The 20033-nt window shown below is 41.4% G+C and overlaps 1 protein-coding gene across 1 annotated transcript in view; it reads right to left on the bottom strand.

Annotated features, from left to right (window-relative positions):
- The window catches only part of INTS4 (integrator complex subunit 4), a 39428-nt gene extending 19777 nt beyond the window's left edge, over window positions 1-19651 (bottom strand). The window contains exons 1-14 of the mRNA XM_075050191.1: window positions 19543-19651; window positions 18709-18903; window positions 16717-16834; window positions 14617-14723; window positions 14224-14409; window positions 12525-12575; window positions 11789-11877; window positions 11401-11521; window positions 10212-10283; window positions 9037-9211; window positions 6046-6251; window positions 3301-3443; window positions 2156-2271; window positions 48-181 (exon numbers count right to left, since the gene is read on the bottom strand). Of these exons, the coding sequence (XP_074906292.1) occupies window positions 48-181; window positions 2156-2271; window positions 3301-3443; window positions 6046-6251; window positions 9037-9211; window positions 10212-10283; window positions 11401-11521; window positions 11789-11877; window positions 12525-12575; window positions 14224-14409; window positions 14617-14723; window positions 16717-16834; window positions 18709-18903; window positions 19543-19596 (1767 nt within the window). The 5' untranslated portion in view covers window positions 19597-19651. The remainder of the gene's footprint in view (window positions 1-47; window positions 182-2155; window positions 2272-3300; window positions 3444-6045; window positions 6252-9036; window positions 9212-10211; window positions 10284-11400; window positions 11522-11788; window positions 11878-12524; window positions 12576-14223; window positions 14410-14616; window positions 14724-16716; window positions 16835-18708; window positions 18904-19542) is intronic.
- Window positions 19652-20033: the final 382 nt, after the last annotated feature.

The following is a 20033-nucleotide window of genomic DNA, read 5'->3' as shown; positions in this document are numbered from 1 at the left end:
TATTCATAACAGAGTGGTGAAGGGCAAACCAAAGTGGTTCAACTTACTCTTAATGGAGGGACCAGATGAGAAAGACTATCCCGAAGATAGGCATAATGTCTGAACGTATGATCAGAGAACAGGGCAGGCATTGTTGGGCAACTTTTAGCAGCATTAAAAATCAGAACCAGAACAGCAATGTCTATTGAAATGGATTGTTAAAGAAAAATAAACAACAGCAAGAAATGCTCCTTGGGGATGGCAAGTTAAAACAATAACAACTCAACAACCCTTTCTTTGCTGGAGATTGTTTAGGAAGTTCTTTACAGTTGGAGAATGCTTGGCAAAACCCAAAGAGGCAGCTGTCTGAGCAGATGAAAACAAAGTACAAAGCACAAACATTACAGGATGGGCCATATTGGAGGAAGGATGTTACTGGCAACGTGGGATGGCTCGGAGGCAACACAAAGGATAGGAACCAGCAGAACGTGCTCATTAGGTGGAGTTTCACTCTTCCTGAAAGCTTACACTGTGCTTACCAGTTTGGTACCCAAACATCACCTAAAATGAAAGATTTACCTCTGAGTCTTTGAAAACTGCTGCATTTCCTAGGATGCCCTGAGAAACATCCCTCTTACACAGACTTAAAACAAACCAAAGAATCATTGGGAAGATGATTCTGGGACACAAAAAACCATTTTCACAGTCTGAGAGCCTGAGAAATACAGAAGACAGCCAAAGGCTTTAATCAGTTGGCCCAAAGGCTGGGGCACTCACCTGCAGCAAGGCTGACCCCAAGCATAGGATCTCTAACAGGAGAGCGTAAAAGGATCCCAATGCAAAGGTTATGATCGTCTGGGCTCTCGCCTGCACAGGGAGGAAGTAGGTTCAGCCACAGAAGGGACTGAACTCATGTGTCTCACCTCCTGAAAAATCTTCTGCATCCATGGGCTGCCAAGCTTCCACTTAACAAACCAATTTCTCCTCTTTGCCCAAAATTCTTTCCAAATTTTCAGCTGAAGCTATTCAACTAATCTGATTCAAATTTGCTAAGTGCTTTGAATCAAATAAAACCATATTTTTAAATAACAGTTTACACTGGAAATCTATCATTCAAGTCTACCTTGTAGTTTCTGGGTCCCGGGCCTACCTTTCACAGAATTTATCTCCATAGAATTTTGTGGCAAGTTACCTCCAGAACATTCTCTCAAATAATATTCTTTGCTTCAGGGCAGGAAGGTGCATTGAGCTAAATAACAGCTTTCTCCCCCCTGCAATGCTCCTTCAATTCTCAACTCACAGGACAAATTTACTCAAATTATTACTCAGCTATCTGATTAGGGATTAATCTTTCTCTCCACCTGATTCTAGCCCTTTCCAATTCTCACAAGGTATTTATTTCATCTGTATAGAAGTTCTAGTGGATGGCTTGTGACTGGTGAAAGAAATAAGGAGTAGCTTCACAGAGGAAGAGAGCTGTTCCAGCCTAACATCTCTCAGCATGCATCAGAAATAACATTACATTCTGCAATCACACAGAAGGGAAGTAAGGAGAATGAACAATGGAAAAATGGTATTTCGCATTTCCAAGGCATCTCCTATTGTTAAGGATAATGGTATAACAATAATAGTTTGTATTCTAAAGCACTAGAAGTGCTAACATTAATATAAGGATTTCTGATTTTGAATTATTTCAAAAAGATGATAAATTTATAGCATTATGGGGATTCAGCCACTGCTGCACTAAGAGACAGTATTGTTCTACATACTGCACAACAATAAGGGTAGGAGAAATTTTACCTAAATTGAAAACAAACAAGGAAAACCACTCTTCTTATTTAAAAGCTAAAGTATCTTCAAAATTAGTGCAAACTAGACAAATGTTTTCACATCAAAGACTCATCTGCAAAGCCTAAACCTTGACAAATTGCTTGATGAACAGATTATTCATCACAGCATAAAAAAAGGCCAATTATACCACACTGGTATTTATGAAGATGGTTCCAGATAACAGTTATTCCATCACTTGCTGAGTAATTAAGTGGCAAAGGGATTCAGAAATAGCTACAGGATTGTCTGCTACAGTTTGAAATGGTTTAACAAATGTGAGCATCAGGAAAATACAAATAAAATCTATTACAGTCAAAACAAAAAACTGGCTTCATGAAAAAGATACAAGCTGGGTCATCCATGTCTGGTTCTGGAGTGTCAAAGAACGGATGTGTGCTTAGCAGCTCTGGGACTAACGGAAGCACCAAAGTGGGATGCCTGCTTCCCAAGAACTTCAAGCATCTGAAAATACACAGATTGAAATATTTCTTAGCAAACATGCAAAATACAACGTTTTAAAGCATTATTACTTTATGTTGCAGCGGCACTTTGTGACGCTGGTCAACATCAAAATCCTACTGTCCAAGCTTATGTGCAAACTCATGGCAACACTGCCTCTTCACAGCTGAGCTTTTGCGTTAATATTTGGTAGGATCCAAGAAAACTGAGAAGACAGCTTGAAAAAGCAAGCAGTAATAAAAATTATTTATTTGAACTGTCCAAGAAATATTTAACACCTGGAGCTATACAACCCAAGAAAAGCTTTCATACTAAATGCTAACAAATGAGGGTATTCTTTTCTTCAGAAATAAAGGAGTGAGGAGGTAAAAACCCAACCAAATAACAAAACCCAAAACCCCCAAACTCCACAAACAATGCAAGAGTACACTGGAAGACAAAGCAGACTAAAATAAGTGTTTCCAATAATAGCCAAGAATTCCATCTCAAACCATGTGTGCTGGAGCATCACTTTCTTTGTTGCTTCCATTAAACAATCAAAAAACCCCACACAAATGTTCACTATTTTTGCTGAGACAGAAAAAGTCCCTCCAACAGCACAATGCCACATAGCCAATCCACTTGTCACAACCGCTATAATCAACTTCAGGTAAATATTACTATTTAATGCAGTGTCAAGTAAGCACAAAACATTAGTTGCATAGAAGAGATGAGGTTTTCAACTGAAGGTTGAATTAATCTTTTCCGAGAATGCTTTGAGTGCTTATAATAGCGGGCTATTTCCAGGAGTGGTCATCAGTTCTGGATTCCCAGTATAAGTATTGACAAGGGAGAATAACACAGAGTTTCTACATCAGCCATGAACAGGTACAATGCTTAGTATAGCCACTATTCCAAATACTTACAGAATAACAGGATTGTATACCTGCAATACCCCTTACTTCCTTAGCTAGCTCAATATTTGCCTAACACCTCAATTACTAAAAAGAATAGGAAAATAAGTAGACACACAAGGACACTGAACACACTCACTTCCATATGGATTCTCTGTCTGTGGGATATTTAGTTAGGTTTTTCAGCAGCTCCACCAGTGCAAGATGGATGCCTTCTTTAGTTGAGACATTGGTGCAACACAACAGCTCATGAAGCGCTTCCCGAATGTCCCTTGAAGAATCCTGAAAAAAAAACCCAACCCAGACACCTTTGAGTGCTGAGAGAGAAGATATGCCTGCATACACATTTACTTTAAAGGTAGCAGTTCCTGTTCCTTGGCTGAATTAGTACTAGAGGCATCTGAAAAACAGGGCACGTTTCCAGTTATCACAGCTAAGCACAGATGAAATGACAGACCAGGCAACTGCTGCAGGGTCTCCTGCTGGTCTCATCCACCCGTGTGCTTCATTTACTGGAATGCATGGGAACTGTTTCACCGCTGACCTTCTCAAGCGGAGCAAGAATCACTATTTGGTTTGGGTGATGTTGTACTCTTAGGCATAGGCAGTAACAGAAAAGGAAGGTGCTGGGTAACTCAGCAAAACAATCACCAAAGATTGTTTTATCATCTTTGGAGAAGCCTTTTATTCAACACATGAAGCTCAATTCCACAAGCCTTTACCCAGTCCCCAGTCGGTTTGTGTAAGTGTTGAGGACGTGTCAATGGCTGGACAGACGAGATTAACAGTGCCCATCCATAGGATAAAGGAACTTGACCTAACTATGGGTTTATAGATGGACAATAAAAAAAATAAAACATACTTACAAGTTCAGTCAGGAGTTTTGTTATGAACATATGGGATCCCTAATGTACCGCTTCTAAAGGCACACTGCACCCATTTTATTTTTTAGGCCAGGGTGACGTTGTACAGAGGAGCTTATGCAACCTCCAAGCAGTATTTTTAGAAGTGCTGTGGCTGAACTCCAGCTTAATTAATTACACTCCTTCTGCCAAAAACCACCTTGCCATTCCATATCAATGTATTATACTCCCTTGCTATCAGCATTTGTGTGGCACTGCTGGATAGAACGTGAAAATCTGACAGGATACAAGAAATGGATGCATTTCAATGGTGGATTTTTAATTCTTTTTTTTTAATTATAATTTGCTAAGTATCAACAGCTCATTCATCACTGTCTTACACAAAAGAAGAAGGAGCAGTCCTCTTGTAAAAGCTCTTAAATGACAGCCAACACACACAAACGATCAAAGAAGGAAAGCACAGCAGGGCTGCTCAGCCATTTCTGATTTCGGTGGTGGAAGGCAGACTATGACCAAAAGTGAAGACGTACTCTAAGGACTGGAAGGAAATGACCACGGACATAAAATATTCCAGGTGAGTTGCACAGACCACTGGAAGGGCAGTACAGAGACAAGCGAGGTGGAAGACTATGAAGGGACAGAGAGGAGCACAACTCAACAGAAACTGAGATCAAGGATAACAGGGAAAGCAGAATCCAAAGCCTGGTCAAAAAAGCAAGGAGTAGCTGGTAGAGTTATTCAGATAAAGTCAAAGCCGTGGGGTGAAAACAGAAGTTACCCACACACCCAACTGTTCCATATTTACACTCTTGGAACAAATTTAGGCACCAAAGATAATGCTATTTTTCCATATCTTTTATTTTGGTACTGGAAGATGGATTTTACAGAACACAAGCAAGCACCTTTCAGAATCAGACAAATATATTAAAATGTTAATAATTCGCACACTTTACCTACCCTAATACCTGATAGTAACTATAATAATATAAACCATAAAACACGTATGATTTATCATACTTGGTAAGTCAGCACACAAGAGTAAGACAGAACCCCAGTCTAACTAGGACATTTTTATACCTTGATGCACAGGTCCCCAGCTTGAATAAACATAAATCAACTACATGAAAATGTGAGGCACCTAAAACTCATCGCTGCATTTGCAAATTCAGATCATATTCCACAGCATTTGTTACAGCTTGATAAAACAGGTTAGTTAGTTTGCTTCTTCCTGGGGCACAACTGAAAGAAGCCACTGTTGCCTTGGGTCAAGCAAACAGGAGGTGAAAAGACAGAAATAGCAGATTTGCAGCACTGCCTGAGGCTGGAAGACTACCCAAAAGAAGCAGAAACTTGCCTACCATGTGTAGCAGAATCAAAAACCCCATGCCTCAAGGGCTATAACTCAGCAAATAAATCAGGTCTGAGGGGAAGCAGTTTGGGACAGCACTGTTCATACAGGCAAAATCTCTTCCCCTTCCCAGATCAAAGCCATCAACCAGGAACAGCAGTTGACTCATGCTGTCCCTGGATCCTGGCTAAGCAGTGACTGGTTGGGAAAGGCCAAATCGATACTGCAGAGCATGCCAACAAACCCTCTGAACAGTCAGACGAGAGATCTCAGGCCTGTGCCCTGTCTCTGCTTGGTGAGCAAAGGTGTAGCTAAAGCAGCTGAGCAAAGGAAACAGAAAGGAAATGAAGTTGTATTCAACATGAAGTGGGGCAGAGCACTGGACCACAAAACAAGGCAGAAGGAAACACACATTAGGCAATAGCATAATGATCAATGGAAGAGTTTTTAATCTGAAATTAATCTATTTCAAAACTATTCTGTTGTCCTGGAGATTACAAGCTACTAGACCTTAGCAGCCTTTGGGGGTGTTCAAAGAAGAGCAAAAAAACCAACAACAAATAAAAAAGGTGGACAGTTTCATCTCAGAGGAAGGGACTGATTAGCATTATATAATTATAACACCTCAAAGAAAGCAGGAATGCAAGTTTTTCCCCCCTTAGGAATTTCTTACCTCCAAGACAGCTAACACAGTATCCAGCTGGTCTTCCCGCAGTGTGATATTGTTGGAAATTTTTCTCATTGTGTGTATTGACTGCAATCTCACCTCCTCAATTTCATCATTAAACATGTCAACCAAAAAATCCAGGCATTTCTCCGCAAAAGAAGGTGAGGACTGAGCCAACATACAGAGGGCTTCAACGGCAGCAATCCGAACCTCTATTAAAAGAGGGGGAGGGAATTAATTCTAAGAGTTGTTTAAAAGGACATACCACCCAACAGCCAGGCCTCCTATTATTCAAGGACTGGACTAAGGACAGTAGATGCTAAGGAAACACTAAAGACGATAGAGATGAAGCAAGGACCCATGCCATTGGGGACCTTTTCACAGGCAAGTCTTCAAATCAAAATCCTCACCTCTCCTACAGCGCATGGTGCTGTCATAAGCATCTGCAAGAGGGACTTGCAGGTGAAAAATAGGTCTCCTACCCAGCAATAAATATTACATATTTCATAGTGCATTTTGCAAGTGTAGCATTAACCCTGGTATCTTAAGCAAACTAATTTAGATAATTAAACTCTGCTTGTTTTATTCTTCCTGACATCGTAATTGCTTGGAGCATTCACTGCATTTTTAACTTGCCGTGTAGCACTTTATGAATTGCTGAAGAGCCCCTAGGTATCAGCATTTCGGCAGTAAACAGAATGAAATTCCTCTGCTTTGTGACTTCAGGTTCCTCAAAAGAAAGGAAAAAGGTGCCACGAAACTATTAAAATGACTCAGAATTTAAGCAAAAAAGCATCAAGAAGTGTCCAGAGTGTATTTATGCTGTAAAACATCATAGGAATTTGAAGAATACCCAAACGTAACAAGCTTAAGTGGAGATGAGACTCTTTTCCCTGGAGCCATCCTCACAAGCTTCCATAACATTTATGTGCTAGGATCATAAAAATAAGGATTAATCTGATGTCTTGCAAACATTATTGTTTTAAACATACTTTTAGTTTTCATTCAAATTAGCTCATCTTGAAAACATTTACTTAAACTTGTGTGTAGCTTTTAGGCCTATTGTTCCTAAAGAAAATATTCGATTCCTGATGATTCTGATTAAGTAGAAAAATGCAAACACAGCGAGACCCCTGCTTATTCAGTAACGAAGCTTTTGTCACAACTACAAGTCTCCGCAGTCATTAAGACCAAGGTATTAGAGAAAAATAACATTTTGCCAATATTGCTTTCATAAGCTGACACAGTAATTCAGATTTAAGTTACAACATGGAATTCAAGAATGAAGCAGCACTGCAAGTAAGGAAGAAATCTCAGCAGCATTTAAAAATGCTGCAGTGGAGGGAGAGCTCTACATTATTTAAAGATCTGTGTGTGTTCTACATCTGTCCATTTTATCAACACTACCCAATAACACCATACTGCCACAAGACCTACAGCACAAGAAACTGGAGAATGTGTTTCACAGGTCAATGGAGTGAGCCAGTAAAAAATTTTTTACTGTTAGTCAGAGAAAAAAAAAAGTTGCATTTTCAAGCTTTGGGGAGAGTTTAGCTATTAGGAAAACATGCTTTTATTTGCAGGAGTCATGGAACAATAAACCAACTTTTACAACACAACCTACAGAGATATTTTTGTTATAGCGGTTTTGTACTTTCTAATTTAGCTTCCTCCTTCCAGTAACATTCAGGAATAATATTCAAAGCTCGGCATTTTCATGGTTCTATGCAAATACCAGCCGTTCTCAATAGCCTTAAGAAATAAAATCTTCACTTTACCCACAGGAAAGTTGGGCTGGAAAGGGTAGCACACAGACTTTCCTGAGGCCGTCAGCATGGTCAATATTACAGCCAAATCTAGGAGCTCAGGAATGCCTGCGTTCCAGTTTGACACTCATAATTCACCCTGCTTAGAAGAACAGATCATATATAATCTGCTGGAAAGACATTACAGCCTCCAAATCCATCATAGCAAGACCTCAAGAGACCAAAACGATAGCACTGTGGAACAGGTAGATGTGACCTTAGAACATAGGTACTTCCATTAAAGAAAAAGAATTATCAATAACATTGCTAAAGATGTAAGCAAGACCTCACCTGAAATTTAAGCACCTGAAAACATACAGATCTAGTCACCAGTTTTCAAGAATAATGCATTCTAGGTGGCCAAGAGAAAAGCTTTTACAGCAGCAGAGAATAAAAGAAGCCTAGCCTGTTCAGCCCCTTGCAAAATGAAAGCTGTCTATTAATTCATTAGGGAAGCCAGCCCCTGAGAAAAGCAACAACTATTTAATCTAAAACCTACTAAAACCTGGCTAAGAACAAATGGGTATAAATTGGCTATGGATAAAATTGGGTTGAAAATTAGAAGAAGAAAACTTCTGTTTGTTGGAGCTGGTGGATTCTGAAATATTTTGAAAAATATGTGGGTTTGTCTCCACTAGTTCTAACTTTTGTTAGGATGGAAGCTGCTATGTTTACAAAATGAATGATTATTGCACTCCATGGACACATACTGCCATGTTTTAAACAACAAGTTCTATAAATTTCGATTTTCCTTCCTGCAGAGAAGACACCAATTTCAAACAGCAGCAAGTAATGTTGCCAGTTTAGAGCCACATGCAACTGTTAAAGTCAATAAAAAACCAAAAAAATAATCCCAGTGGGTTTCTGCATAACATAAGCAACCACTTCTTACCAGATATTTTACTAAAACTTTACTGTTTATAGGAAGCTATTTGGTTTTGGCTACTCAATGGATCATTTCTATCCAAAATTCTCTGCAACACTGTAGCATCTTTGAAACAACTGCCGTATCAGAGATCACAATGGAATAAAAGCCCACCACCCTGAAGTCCACGATTTGTTAAAAAAAAAAAAACAACAAACGCAATAGCCAAGTGATCTATTTTGACCAAAACAACCCCCCCCAAAACCAAAACTTATTAGACAGCACACATCTCCTCCTTTAGTCATTCCATAGTAAGTCAACACTTACCATACATCTCATCTTCCAGGCCATGAACAAAAGCCCCACAAGCTCCTGATTCAATCAGGTTTACAGCACCTGTATCAATTTCTTCTTTGGGAGCATCATCTCCCCACTTTCTGCCACTTGAAAACTCCCCAGAGCTGTACAGTTCTTTGGCTCGTTCATGTGCAGTGCGCTTCCTCTGTCCAAACAAGTTTTTCAGTTACAACCGTGGTAAACTTTGAAGATGACCAAACAAAACAGTAAACAGACATTGACGGTCACACGCAAATGCTAAGAAAGGCAAATAGTACCTTCTCTTCTATGAATATTTCTAATTGCCAGTAACTCTTTGTACTTTTGATGTTGGGAAAGGATAATAACATACATTTTAATTAACATATTCTTAGACATCCATTATAAGAACTGCCAAACTGGATCAGAGCAAATGCCTGTCTAGTTAAGTATCCAATAACTGATCTGCAAAACCAGATGCTATCAATTTGCAGTTCAACTTGTTAAACTGCAATTAAATACTTTAATGACTATCAATACTATACAGAGTTCAGCAACGTGTAAAATGTGATATTCATTCAGCATGCTTGCTAGTCCACCTTCTTTCCCCCCCCACTGTAAATAAAGCTGAGCAGCACTTTCTTTAACAGCCTTTACAAAGCAGCCCACAAAAACTAGCAGCTCTAGCTTCATCTTCTTTTGCAGAAAGAAAAACTGAATGTAATACCTCAAGGGGCTTGCTGAAGGAAGGAATTTTACTGAAATGTTTTGCTCGTAGGGCTCAGGAGTCCCAGCCTTTAGCTACTCATGTCTCTTGAAATGTCTAGGTCTACTAGTCAGATCTTGCAGGCTGTTGCCATAAGCTTGCTCCTAAAACTAGGATGCAATCTTTCTATGCACAATAAATAAAGCTTTTAGCCAAAAGACTGTCAGAAGAACACAAACATTTACCTCTCATCTGCGAAACCTGAATAGCCTAGAGCTGTTTATTACATGCTCAGCTAATGAAATCTAAAACTAGCAATTGCTTCATTGACTTTAATCTAAAAGAAAACCTGTCATCATCAATTAACTCTCAGCAGCCCTGAGGCAAGGACATGGTAAACAAACACACTCAACATTAACATACCTGTTGTGCAATTTTAGTACACTACACACAGTGAAAACAAACCCAAATATTTACATACCCTCAGATCCGACATGAGCTTCTTGTCAAGGGTCTGCTCTAAGAAATGGGAGCTAACTTGTTGCATAGAACCCTAAAGAATATAAAAGAAAAAAAAAATCAAAAGGAATAAACGTGATAATTCAAAATTACACCATATAATTTCCTGACTTATCCCAACACGGCATCCAATCTTACCCACTCATTCTAATAGCTTCATACAATGCTTGACACTACCGTATGTCAGAGTTTAAAGAAGTTTACTTAAGATGGTCAGAACATCTTATTTTCCCACTGAGGTTAAAAAGGTCTTTCTTGAGTTCATTTGGTTTACATGTCCTGTGCTGGAGAAGTAGAGGGAGGGAATTATGACAAGTACTTGTTTTTTTTCTTGGATACCCAACCCTCTACTCTGAAGGAAAGAGTCAGTGCATAGTTCAGCTGAGAAACTTTTGGGTTTCCTCAACCCCTCCCATTTCTTTCCTCTCAGAATTTTGGTAGAAATTTACCTGTACAGTTCTTAAACATGCTACCATTTCTTTTCAAGTTGTGCTAGTTTTTGCTGGGATAGAGTTAATTTTCTTCACAGTAGCTAGTATGGGGCTATGTTTTGGATTTGGGCTGAAAAATGTGTTGATAAACCAGAGACGTTTTCGTTGCTGCTGAGCAGGGCTTACCCAGAGCCAAGGGCTTTTCTGCTTCTCCCCCCATCCCACCAGCGAGGAGGCTGGGGGGGCACAAGGAGTTGGGGGGGACACAGCCGGGACAGCTGACCCCAACTGACCCAAGGGATATCCCAGACCATAGGATGTCATGATCAGCAGATAAAGCTGGGGAAGAAGAAGGAAGGAGGGACGTTGGGAGTGATGGCGTTTGTCTTCCCAAGTCCCTGTTAGGCGTGATGGAGCCCTGCTGTCCTGGGGATGGCTGAACTCCTCCCTGCCAGTGGGAAGTGGGGAATGAATTCCTGGTTTTGCTTTGCTTGTGTGCACAGCTTCCCCTTTACCTATTAAACTCTTTATCTCAGCCCACAGGTTTTCTCATTTTAACTCTTCTGATTCTCTCCCCCATCCCACCGTGGGGGGAGTGAGTGAGCAGCTGCGTGATGCTTAGTTGTTGGCTGGGGTTAAACCACAACACAAATATATGTGAAAAGTAAAGTAACAGAAGATGAACTATTCTCAGCTAGAGAAGAAAAGAATGCAACTTACCAATAACTTAGCAGCTTGTACTCTAACAACCCAGGAACCATCACTAACCATATGACAAATTTTTCCAAATGCATCATCAACCAAGCGAATTTCTTCATTAGAAGAAGGAATTGGGACGATGCTAACATAGAGAAACATGAATCAGTTTGTTGATCTTACGCCATGCTGGATGGCACCAAGTAAGAAACAACTATGCTGAACTCCTATGGATGTGCAACAAATACCAGGAACCAAAACTTCATCCAGATCAGTGCACTCTTATCACATATCAGCAATTTATACACATCAGTTTTCTAACAGCTACTCCTGAGACTTACTAGCACAAAACTCTCAGGATGAGGATGATTACTCTGCCAATACTTCGAGTCACTTTGCATACAATACATACCTTTCAGGGTAAAGTTGACTGAGGACCCAAATTAGCTGAACTGCAGCACTGCGTACTTGCTCATAATCATCTGCCAACAGCTTGCAGGCCTGAAAGAAGATTCACAGTCCAATATACCTGCAGTATCTCCACCTGAGCTGTCATACACTTCCCACAGAGGATTTAGGATCCTTACCATAAATCAGTTAGGACAGATTAAAAATCAGGATGAAATCAGTCTTCCCTTCTACTCCCTAGTATTACCAAGTTTGATCAGGTAGACTAGTCCTAATAAAGTCAATCAGGCACATGCTGTAAAACTCCAGAATTGCCTGTACTATGCAGGAAGCACAAAATGTGCATCTGTAATAGAACTAATTTGATACAGGCTTCAGCTGCACGACCTTACTGATGTAACATTTACAGGCTTCATGTGTACTCTCCAGTGAACAAGGGTTTAAGACCAAGATTGTTAGATGACAGCAATAATTATGTAATACCTTGTTCTTCCCATGACTGCATCCCCCAATAAACAATATATATCAGAGCATAGGCTTTATTGCATTTAAGCACAATGGATGCAAAATAGTTTTTATTTCCACTGCCATAGGACAATAAGAAATATAAGCAATCTAAGTGCAAAATACTCCACCTCTGTTCAGTGCCCTCCTCCTCTCAAAGCACATTGTCACAGATTCTAAAAAAACAAGATATGCAAGCAAGTACAAAATAAATACAAATTAATAAAAGGTTTTACCTGACTGTAAATAGCCTGCTGTAATTTTAATCCTCTTTCATGAAGCTGCAGCTACAGAGAAAAAAAAAAAAAAAAAAAATCACAAGAAAGTATAACCATAGGTTATACATAGACCACGTTTTCACCACTGTTTTTTCTGCTTTCAGTAAACTTAGTTGCTTGCATTTCTTGATTGCTGCTATAATTAAAATATTTCATTATCGTGGCCGTAAGTATTTTAAATAATAATCTTGACTTCAGTACAATTTTTTTAAACTTCACAGCCATTCATACTTTGATTGATTAGAAAAACACAATTTATATAAATACACTGTCTGTCCATTCTCCCAACCTTCAAACGATTGTTTAGTGTTAGCCATATTCGACAATAATTAAAACAGATACAGGAATCTTCAAAATAATTAGTTTACTGCCATTCCTGAAACATGGACCCAAAAGTAGCATTGCCAATGAATTTTCATGCCCTGTAAATCTTTCAATCACCGAACCAGAGGGATAGCAAAAATCAACCCACTAAACGCTGTTTCTATCTGGAATATAAAAGTATCATCAATCTAACTTATAAACAAAGGGATAATATCTGGCTGAATACCGTCAAAAAGAAACAGTTGCTTTTCTATATCCACTTCTTCAAAGTACAACAAGACAGTGACAAAATTAAAGAAAAAAAACCACAAACATGGTAGCAAGGAAAACTATGATCAAGAACCCTAAAAGTGGTTAGTGACCCTGAATTCATTCAGGACATTTCCATGCTTCAAACAACAGAAGGACAGTTGTCTTTGTGCTGTAATTATAAATTCAAGTCATAAATCTTGCTATGGATTTGGCCGAATGCCATCATAAAAGTCACTTGAATGACTTCAAAAAAAATTGTACCAACAAAAATTAGAATGGAATGAAAATGAAGGATGAGTGCAACCTCCAGCAGAGGGAGATCCCAGACAGATTCAATTGCAATTTGATCTCCTCAGCTGCATCCTGCTTTTTTCTCTGGAGTTTAATATCATTAATTCAAATACCCTTGTTGACCATCACGTTAGATGGGATATTGTTATAAACTTTAAGGGTAATAGAGAAACTTCTGTATACCCATATACCCACAGGCAACTCACATTAAGCAAAATTTTCAAGTGCATGGTCTTTGCTTGCTCTTCTGCAAAGCTAAAAACTTCTGAAGGGTCCCCACGCTGCAGCCCACATGAAAACCAGTAAACCTCATAAACGGTTAGAGAATGCTAACGAATGTGACTATGCGGCAAAACATAAATGTTGTTTAAAAAAAAACAAACAAAATTATTTCTGGACTTATCACACAGGTTTCCATCATAAGCAGCTCTCTATTGCATGTTGGAGTACTAGTGGCTCACTGTAATTCTGGTAACCAATGCTAAATCAAGAAAAACAGATTTGTCCCTAAAAGAAAGAGCCTACATAAACTCAAAAAAGTCAACAAAATTCAAAGCTTCTTCAGCTATAGCTGAAAAAGAAATTGTTATGAATCACTAAAATGACCCTTAAGATCTCATATCATTCTCATATTTCAAGACCTAGTTTATTTTTCCAGGTAATTTTGATAGGCTAAATGGACTAAGTTAATTAAATGATCTCTAACCTAAACCTCTTTGGATTAGTTTGCAGGCCCCTACCAGCTTCCTTATATAACCCCAGTTTATTCCACTGTACCAGCAACACTTACCATGGCTTTTATAGCTGCAGTCCTAACACGAGGGTCCTGGTCATTAAAATGATCTCCTATTATCTTCTGGACATCTTTGGCAGCCTGGCTTTCAACTTCTTTTGCAACACCTTTTTCCACTGGTCCAAGACAGCCAATTAACTGAAGACACTTATTTCTTACACCATGGGAAGAATCTGTCAGATGCTATGGAATGGAAGAGAACAGACATAACTGGATTCTTATTGTTTTTTCACCCCTTCAAAACAACTAATCATACTAAGATTCCTAGCAGTTAAAAAATGTTAATATGTAACAGTTTGTTAAGAAAAATTAAAATAATTTAAACAATGACTGTGTATTTTCTTCCTGTGGCAGTGATAAAAGTTTCCTGCCCCGGGGAGGCCACCTTACCTTGCAGGCTACCTCTACCAGTCTCATCCTGACAGACGGATTCTCTGTGAGTTTTGTGCCGATCACCAACAGGGTGTCCAGCAGCTGAGCAAGGACTTGGTGAGACTCTGCAAAACAAAACAGTGAAAGGTTACATACCTCTTTTCTGCAGCTGGTGTGAAGCTCAGTATCACAGACTCATCCAGGTTGGAAGGTCCTCCTGAAACCTTCTCCTTTCAAGGTCAGAAAAAGCCTAGCTCCCTCTGCTTCTCCTTGCACATCACGTACTCCAGCCCCCAACCACCTCAGTGGCCCTCTGCTGAACTCACTCAACCTTACCAGCACTTATCTGGTACTGAGGAGCCCAAAACTGGATGTGGTATTCCAGATGTGGTCTAACCAGTGCTGAGTAAAGGGGAATAGTCTCTTCCCTTGACCTGCTGGCTACACTCCCGTTGCTACAGCCTGGTACACAGTGAGCCTTCACTGCTCATTCACGTTTAGCCTACTGTTCACCTGGACCACCACAACACTCTTACCTCTAAGTTAGAGAGACAGGGGTTTTGATGGATGGACTGTTCAGTGGGTAAGGAACTGGCTGGATATCTGTGTCCAAAGAGTTACAGTCAATGGCTCAGTGTCCAAATGGAAACCAGTAACGAGTGGTGTGCCTCAGGGGTCCATACTGGCACCAATAATATTTAATATCTTCATCAATGATACAGACAGCAGGATCAAGTGCATCCTCAGCAAGTTTGCCAACAACACTAAGCTGTGTGGTGCAGTTGACACACTGGAGGGAAGGGATGCCATCCAGAGGGACCTTGACAGGCCTGTGCGAACCTCATGAAGTTCAATGATGCCAAGTGCAAGGTCCTGCACATGGATCAGGGCAATCCTAAGCACAAAAACAGGCTGGGTGATGAACAGATTGAGAGTAGCCCTGAGGAGGACATGGGGATACTGGTGGATGAAAAATTGGACATGAGCTGACAATGTGCACTTGCAGCCCAGAAAGCCAATCGTATCCTGGGCCACTTGAAAAGAAGCATGGCCAGCAAGTCAAGGGAGGTGATTCTGCTGCTGCAATACTGCATCTAGTACTGGCGGGTCCCCAGCACAAGACAGACATGGACCTGTTGGACCGAGTCCAGAGGAGGGCCACAAAAACGATCAGAGGGCTGGAACACCTCTGCTGTGAGGAAAAGCTGAGGGAGTTGGGATTGTTCAGCCTGGAGAAGAGAAGGCTCTGGGGAGACCTTATTGCAGCCTTTCAATGTGTAAAAGGGGCTTATAAGAAAGATGGAGAGAGATGTTTTGTGAAGCCCTGTAGTGACAGGACAAAGGACAATGGTTTTAAACTGAAAGAGGGTAGATTTAGACTAGAGGTAAGGAAGAAGTTCTTTACAGTGAGGGTGATGAGGCACTGGAACAGGTTGCCCAGAGAGATTGTGGATGCCCCATCCCTGAAAGTGTTCCAGACCAGGTTGGACGGGGCTTTGAGCAACCTGCTCTAGTGGAAGGTGTCCCTGCCCATGGCAGGGGGGTGGACACAATGACTTTTAAAAGTCCCTTCCAACCCAAGCCATTCTATGACTCTATAAATGACATTAAAATAAAATTAAACCACATCAGGTAAAGCACATACAAACTGCGAATATAACACAGAAAATAAGAATGGACTTTAATGAAGCCACAAACAGGACAACCTATACTTTCCTATTACAAATTCAATGCTAATAAATTAATGCCTTCTTGCATTAGCTCTGATGAGCTGGCCCACAGCACGATAAGAAAAATACTCCAAAGAAGCTTCCACTTTAAGCAAGATTGTCCTCCAAAACAGAGCACTTTGGAAGCAACGGCTCTCACATGGAGATGCATAAGCAAACTTTTTACTCCCTTAAAACAAAGGTATACAGCAGGCATGTCTGAGGAACATTTTTCTCCTCCTTGGAACATGGTATTGTCTGTCACCATTCACAAAAGCAGAAAATAAATACTCTGAGCAACAATTGCCAATTATACACTTCAGATGTAAGGGCCTTGCCACTGTCCTAAATGCTTAAAGACTACATGATTCTCCTTGATCTCAAGCACCACCTGAAAAGCAAGACTTACTCTCATTTTGAAGCGTGTTAATGGCATCATCCATAATGCAGTCTGGGGAAAATCCTGCAGTCTTCGATAACAACCCCAGCAAGGAAGCAATCTTCAATCTTACAGAGGCATCATTCTCCTGGAAGGAAACAACAGACACCCCCATTCATGTTCCATCTTGAAGAGCATGAAACACCACACACAGGCAGGACCTATATATAATTCAGCACAAGGGTCTGAATTTTACTGTCAGGCTACTTCCTCCTCCATACATCCACAGCACACCCCATAGAAAATTAAGCATACTAGAATGTTTATCTGGAAGCTTCCAGTACATTTCAAAATGATTCTTTTACTCGTAATTCCTCAAAATTACCTTCATATTGTTTGAAAATTTAAAGTTTAAATAATCAGGTTTTCAAGATGCCAGAAAATTCACTGTTGATAATGTTAATATCTTTGCAAATTTTTAATGAACAAATGGGGGAATTTTTGAAGATGAACTGAGACTGATGGTCTCTTGACCTCTGCTAAGCAGCAGGGTCTGTGGAATACAAAAACCAACTGTTTCTCTTAATGGTGGGGAGGAATCCTGCGAATCTTTTCCAAAAGAAAGAAACTCAACACAGCAAGGTTAAAAAAAAAAAAAAGAAAAAAAAATAGAAGCATATGTTAGCTGCACATAACTGCTCATTTAAGCAATAGCAAAAGCTGTCACAGGTGATAATTACAGAAATAAGCTTCACAAATTAGTATTCATTTTAAATTGATTTTAAAAGTTCATGCATTTCAAAGAGTTATTATTTTGAGCCTTCTACAGGCTTGTACAAACAAGGTTTCTGTTCATAACTGGAAGCTCTCTCTTTTATCATATTGCCAAGGATATCCAATACAGAATAGAAAGACAAAAAGAAGTCTGAATTTCATACTTTGATCTTACCAAGCTATTGTGCAATGCTGAACACAGAGGTGCAGTAATATTACATTTACAAATATTGCATCTTTCTGCAGGTGCAGAAATATTATGGTTATAACTTTTACGTCTTTCAACAATGCATAGGAGAGACTTCAGTGTCACACCCCCCACAGTGACAAATGCGATACCTGTGGGAGTAATCTCTTTCTCAGCTGAGCTAAGAAGCATTTTTTCTTTTCAGGGCTGAAATTATGTGCTTGAACAACAGTTACTGACTACTTACACCAGTGGTAGGACGCACGGATTTCCACAGTATAACACATTTGGTGCTTACTCACCATTACTCACAAGAGGACAACCCTCTCCACAAATACAGACTAAATCAATGATTTCAAAAAGGACACTTATAAAGGCACATTTTAAAGCTTTACGAATAATGTCTGCAATGTTTTCCTTACTGATTTACGAGCAGCCACCCACTCCTAAGGGCATTTTCTCCCTCCTTCTAATGTAGTTCTAATTGTCAAGTGAAGGATCAATATCTGGATACTACAAAGCATATACTACTTCTGCTATTTATTTGTTACTTTGCTGTTAAGAATTTTTTGTTGACAAGTTTTTTGTCGAAAATTTTTTCAGAAGTGTCATTTTAAAGTGCTTTGCCTGCAGCATAAGAAATAGCTAAAAAGTTGCTCCACTGTTAGAGGAAATTAAGAGCAAGGTAAGGAAACATCAGTCAGGAAGGAGTCCATAAAGTCGAGCCAACTTGGGACAGTCAGGTTCCCTGGAAAACTTGTCATGTCTTTGCCTCTTTTTAAGTTAATTTAAGACTAATCACGCAGACCATCTGCAGGGATAACATAGTCACATCCCTGTCACAGGCTCCTGAAACCATCAGCAAAGGCACCAAGTACATGATCAGAAACCACTCGGGTAAAGGACTACAGTCACTCACTCTCCTCACTGAGGGGTTCCAACAGCACAGGCAACTGAGTCAGCAACACAGAAGCCTGTGACTCCCTATTCTACATCCAAACCCAAGAAAACAAGACCAGAAGGAGGATTCTGGAAGCACGCTTGGCTCCCAGGTTCAGCACCTTGTAATAATGCTCCAGCAGGATCCTGACAACCCCTTCCACGCTCTCCACTTCCACGGGCTTCCTGGCAAACTGGAGCAGGTACTGCAAGGCATCTGCAGGCGAGGTGGCTTTGCACAGGTCGACATGGAGCGCGGCCGACTTGCTGGGCTTGGTCAGCCGCAGCTTCTTAGCGGACAGGTCCTCGTGCTGCTGCTGCGGGCCGAGAGATGCAGTTCAGAAACACGGAGCAAATCCTGACTGACTCCTTCCCAAAGTGAACACTGTCTCAGCACCAAACCAGAGGAAATTCCTGTGCCCCACAGCAGTCACTGGTCTCTCCGTGAGCTATCTTAAGAAGGGATACATTCCCAGCTCTCTGGGGCAGCTCCCATCCTGCCCAGGTAGCCCCGATCCCTGGGAAACATTGCTTCTCCCCACTCCAGCTTGGGGCAAACCCTTCCCCTTCCAAACCCCAGACAACCACCCCAGGGCAAACACGGTTTCTCACACACAAACGCCCCAGCTTGCAGCAGCCCGGCAGTGGCGGCCCCTCCCCAGGTCGCCCCCTCCTCGCCCTGAGGGGAGCACCTTTCCCCTCCCGCACACGCCCTGAGGCAGCCCCCTTCCCTCCAGGCAGCTCCGGCCTCCCTAAACCCGGGGCCAACCCCTCCCGCTCCTCCCCAGCCCCTCACGGACCGCACCGGCCCCGAGGCGGCGGGCAGCACTCCCAGGCTAGGCCCCGCGGCCAGACCGGCGGCTTTTCCCACAGCTCCGCCGAAGCCAACGGCCGCACGGCAGAGCTCGGGGCTGTCCCTGTCCCCCGCCAGACCCAGCCCGGTGGCAGTGCGTTACCTGGACCACCTTGGTGAACTCCTCGTACACCCGCTTCTTCAGGTGAGCCGCCATGCCGCCGCCTGGCCCTCCGCGGCCGCCGTAAGCGCCACCCGGAAGAGAAACCACAGAGTCGCCCGCAGGGAGGTGGCAGAAAGAGCGTCCTCTCTTCCCCGCTGGAGGTCGCACTCTATGGTCAGGAGGCCTCCCGTTGCCATGGGAACGCGGGCCTGACATGGCGGCTGCGGCCTGACCCGGCCTACAGGCAAACCCCGCCGAGGAGGGGCCAGCCCTGTCAGCCCCCTCATTTTTTCCCCCTCCAAATACCCCCCGGTTTCGTTAGTACTTGATGTTAGACCATATAAAGGCCAAAATATAAATAGCATGGCTTGACGTTTCCAGGCAATCTTGCGTTAGACACAGTGAAAGCTTAGCAGGGCCTTCAAATGTGTCTCCTTCGAGGAGAGGGGCACCGAGGAGCCCCCTGACAGACCTGTGTCTAGTTAGGTGAC

Source organism: Buteo buteo, chromosome 18 (assembly GCF_964188355.1).
Source record: "Buteo buteo chromosome 18, bButBut1.hap1.1, whole genome shotgun sequence".
NCBI lineage: Eukaryota > Metazoa > Chordata > Aves > Accipitriformes > Accipitridae > Buteo > Buteo buteo.
This window is presented reverse-complemented; position numbering and strand designations above follow the sequence as displayed.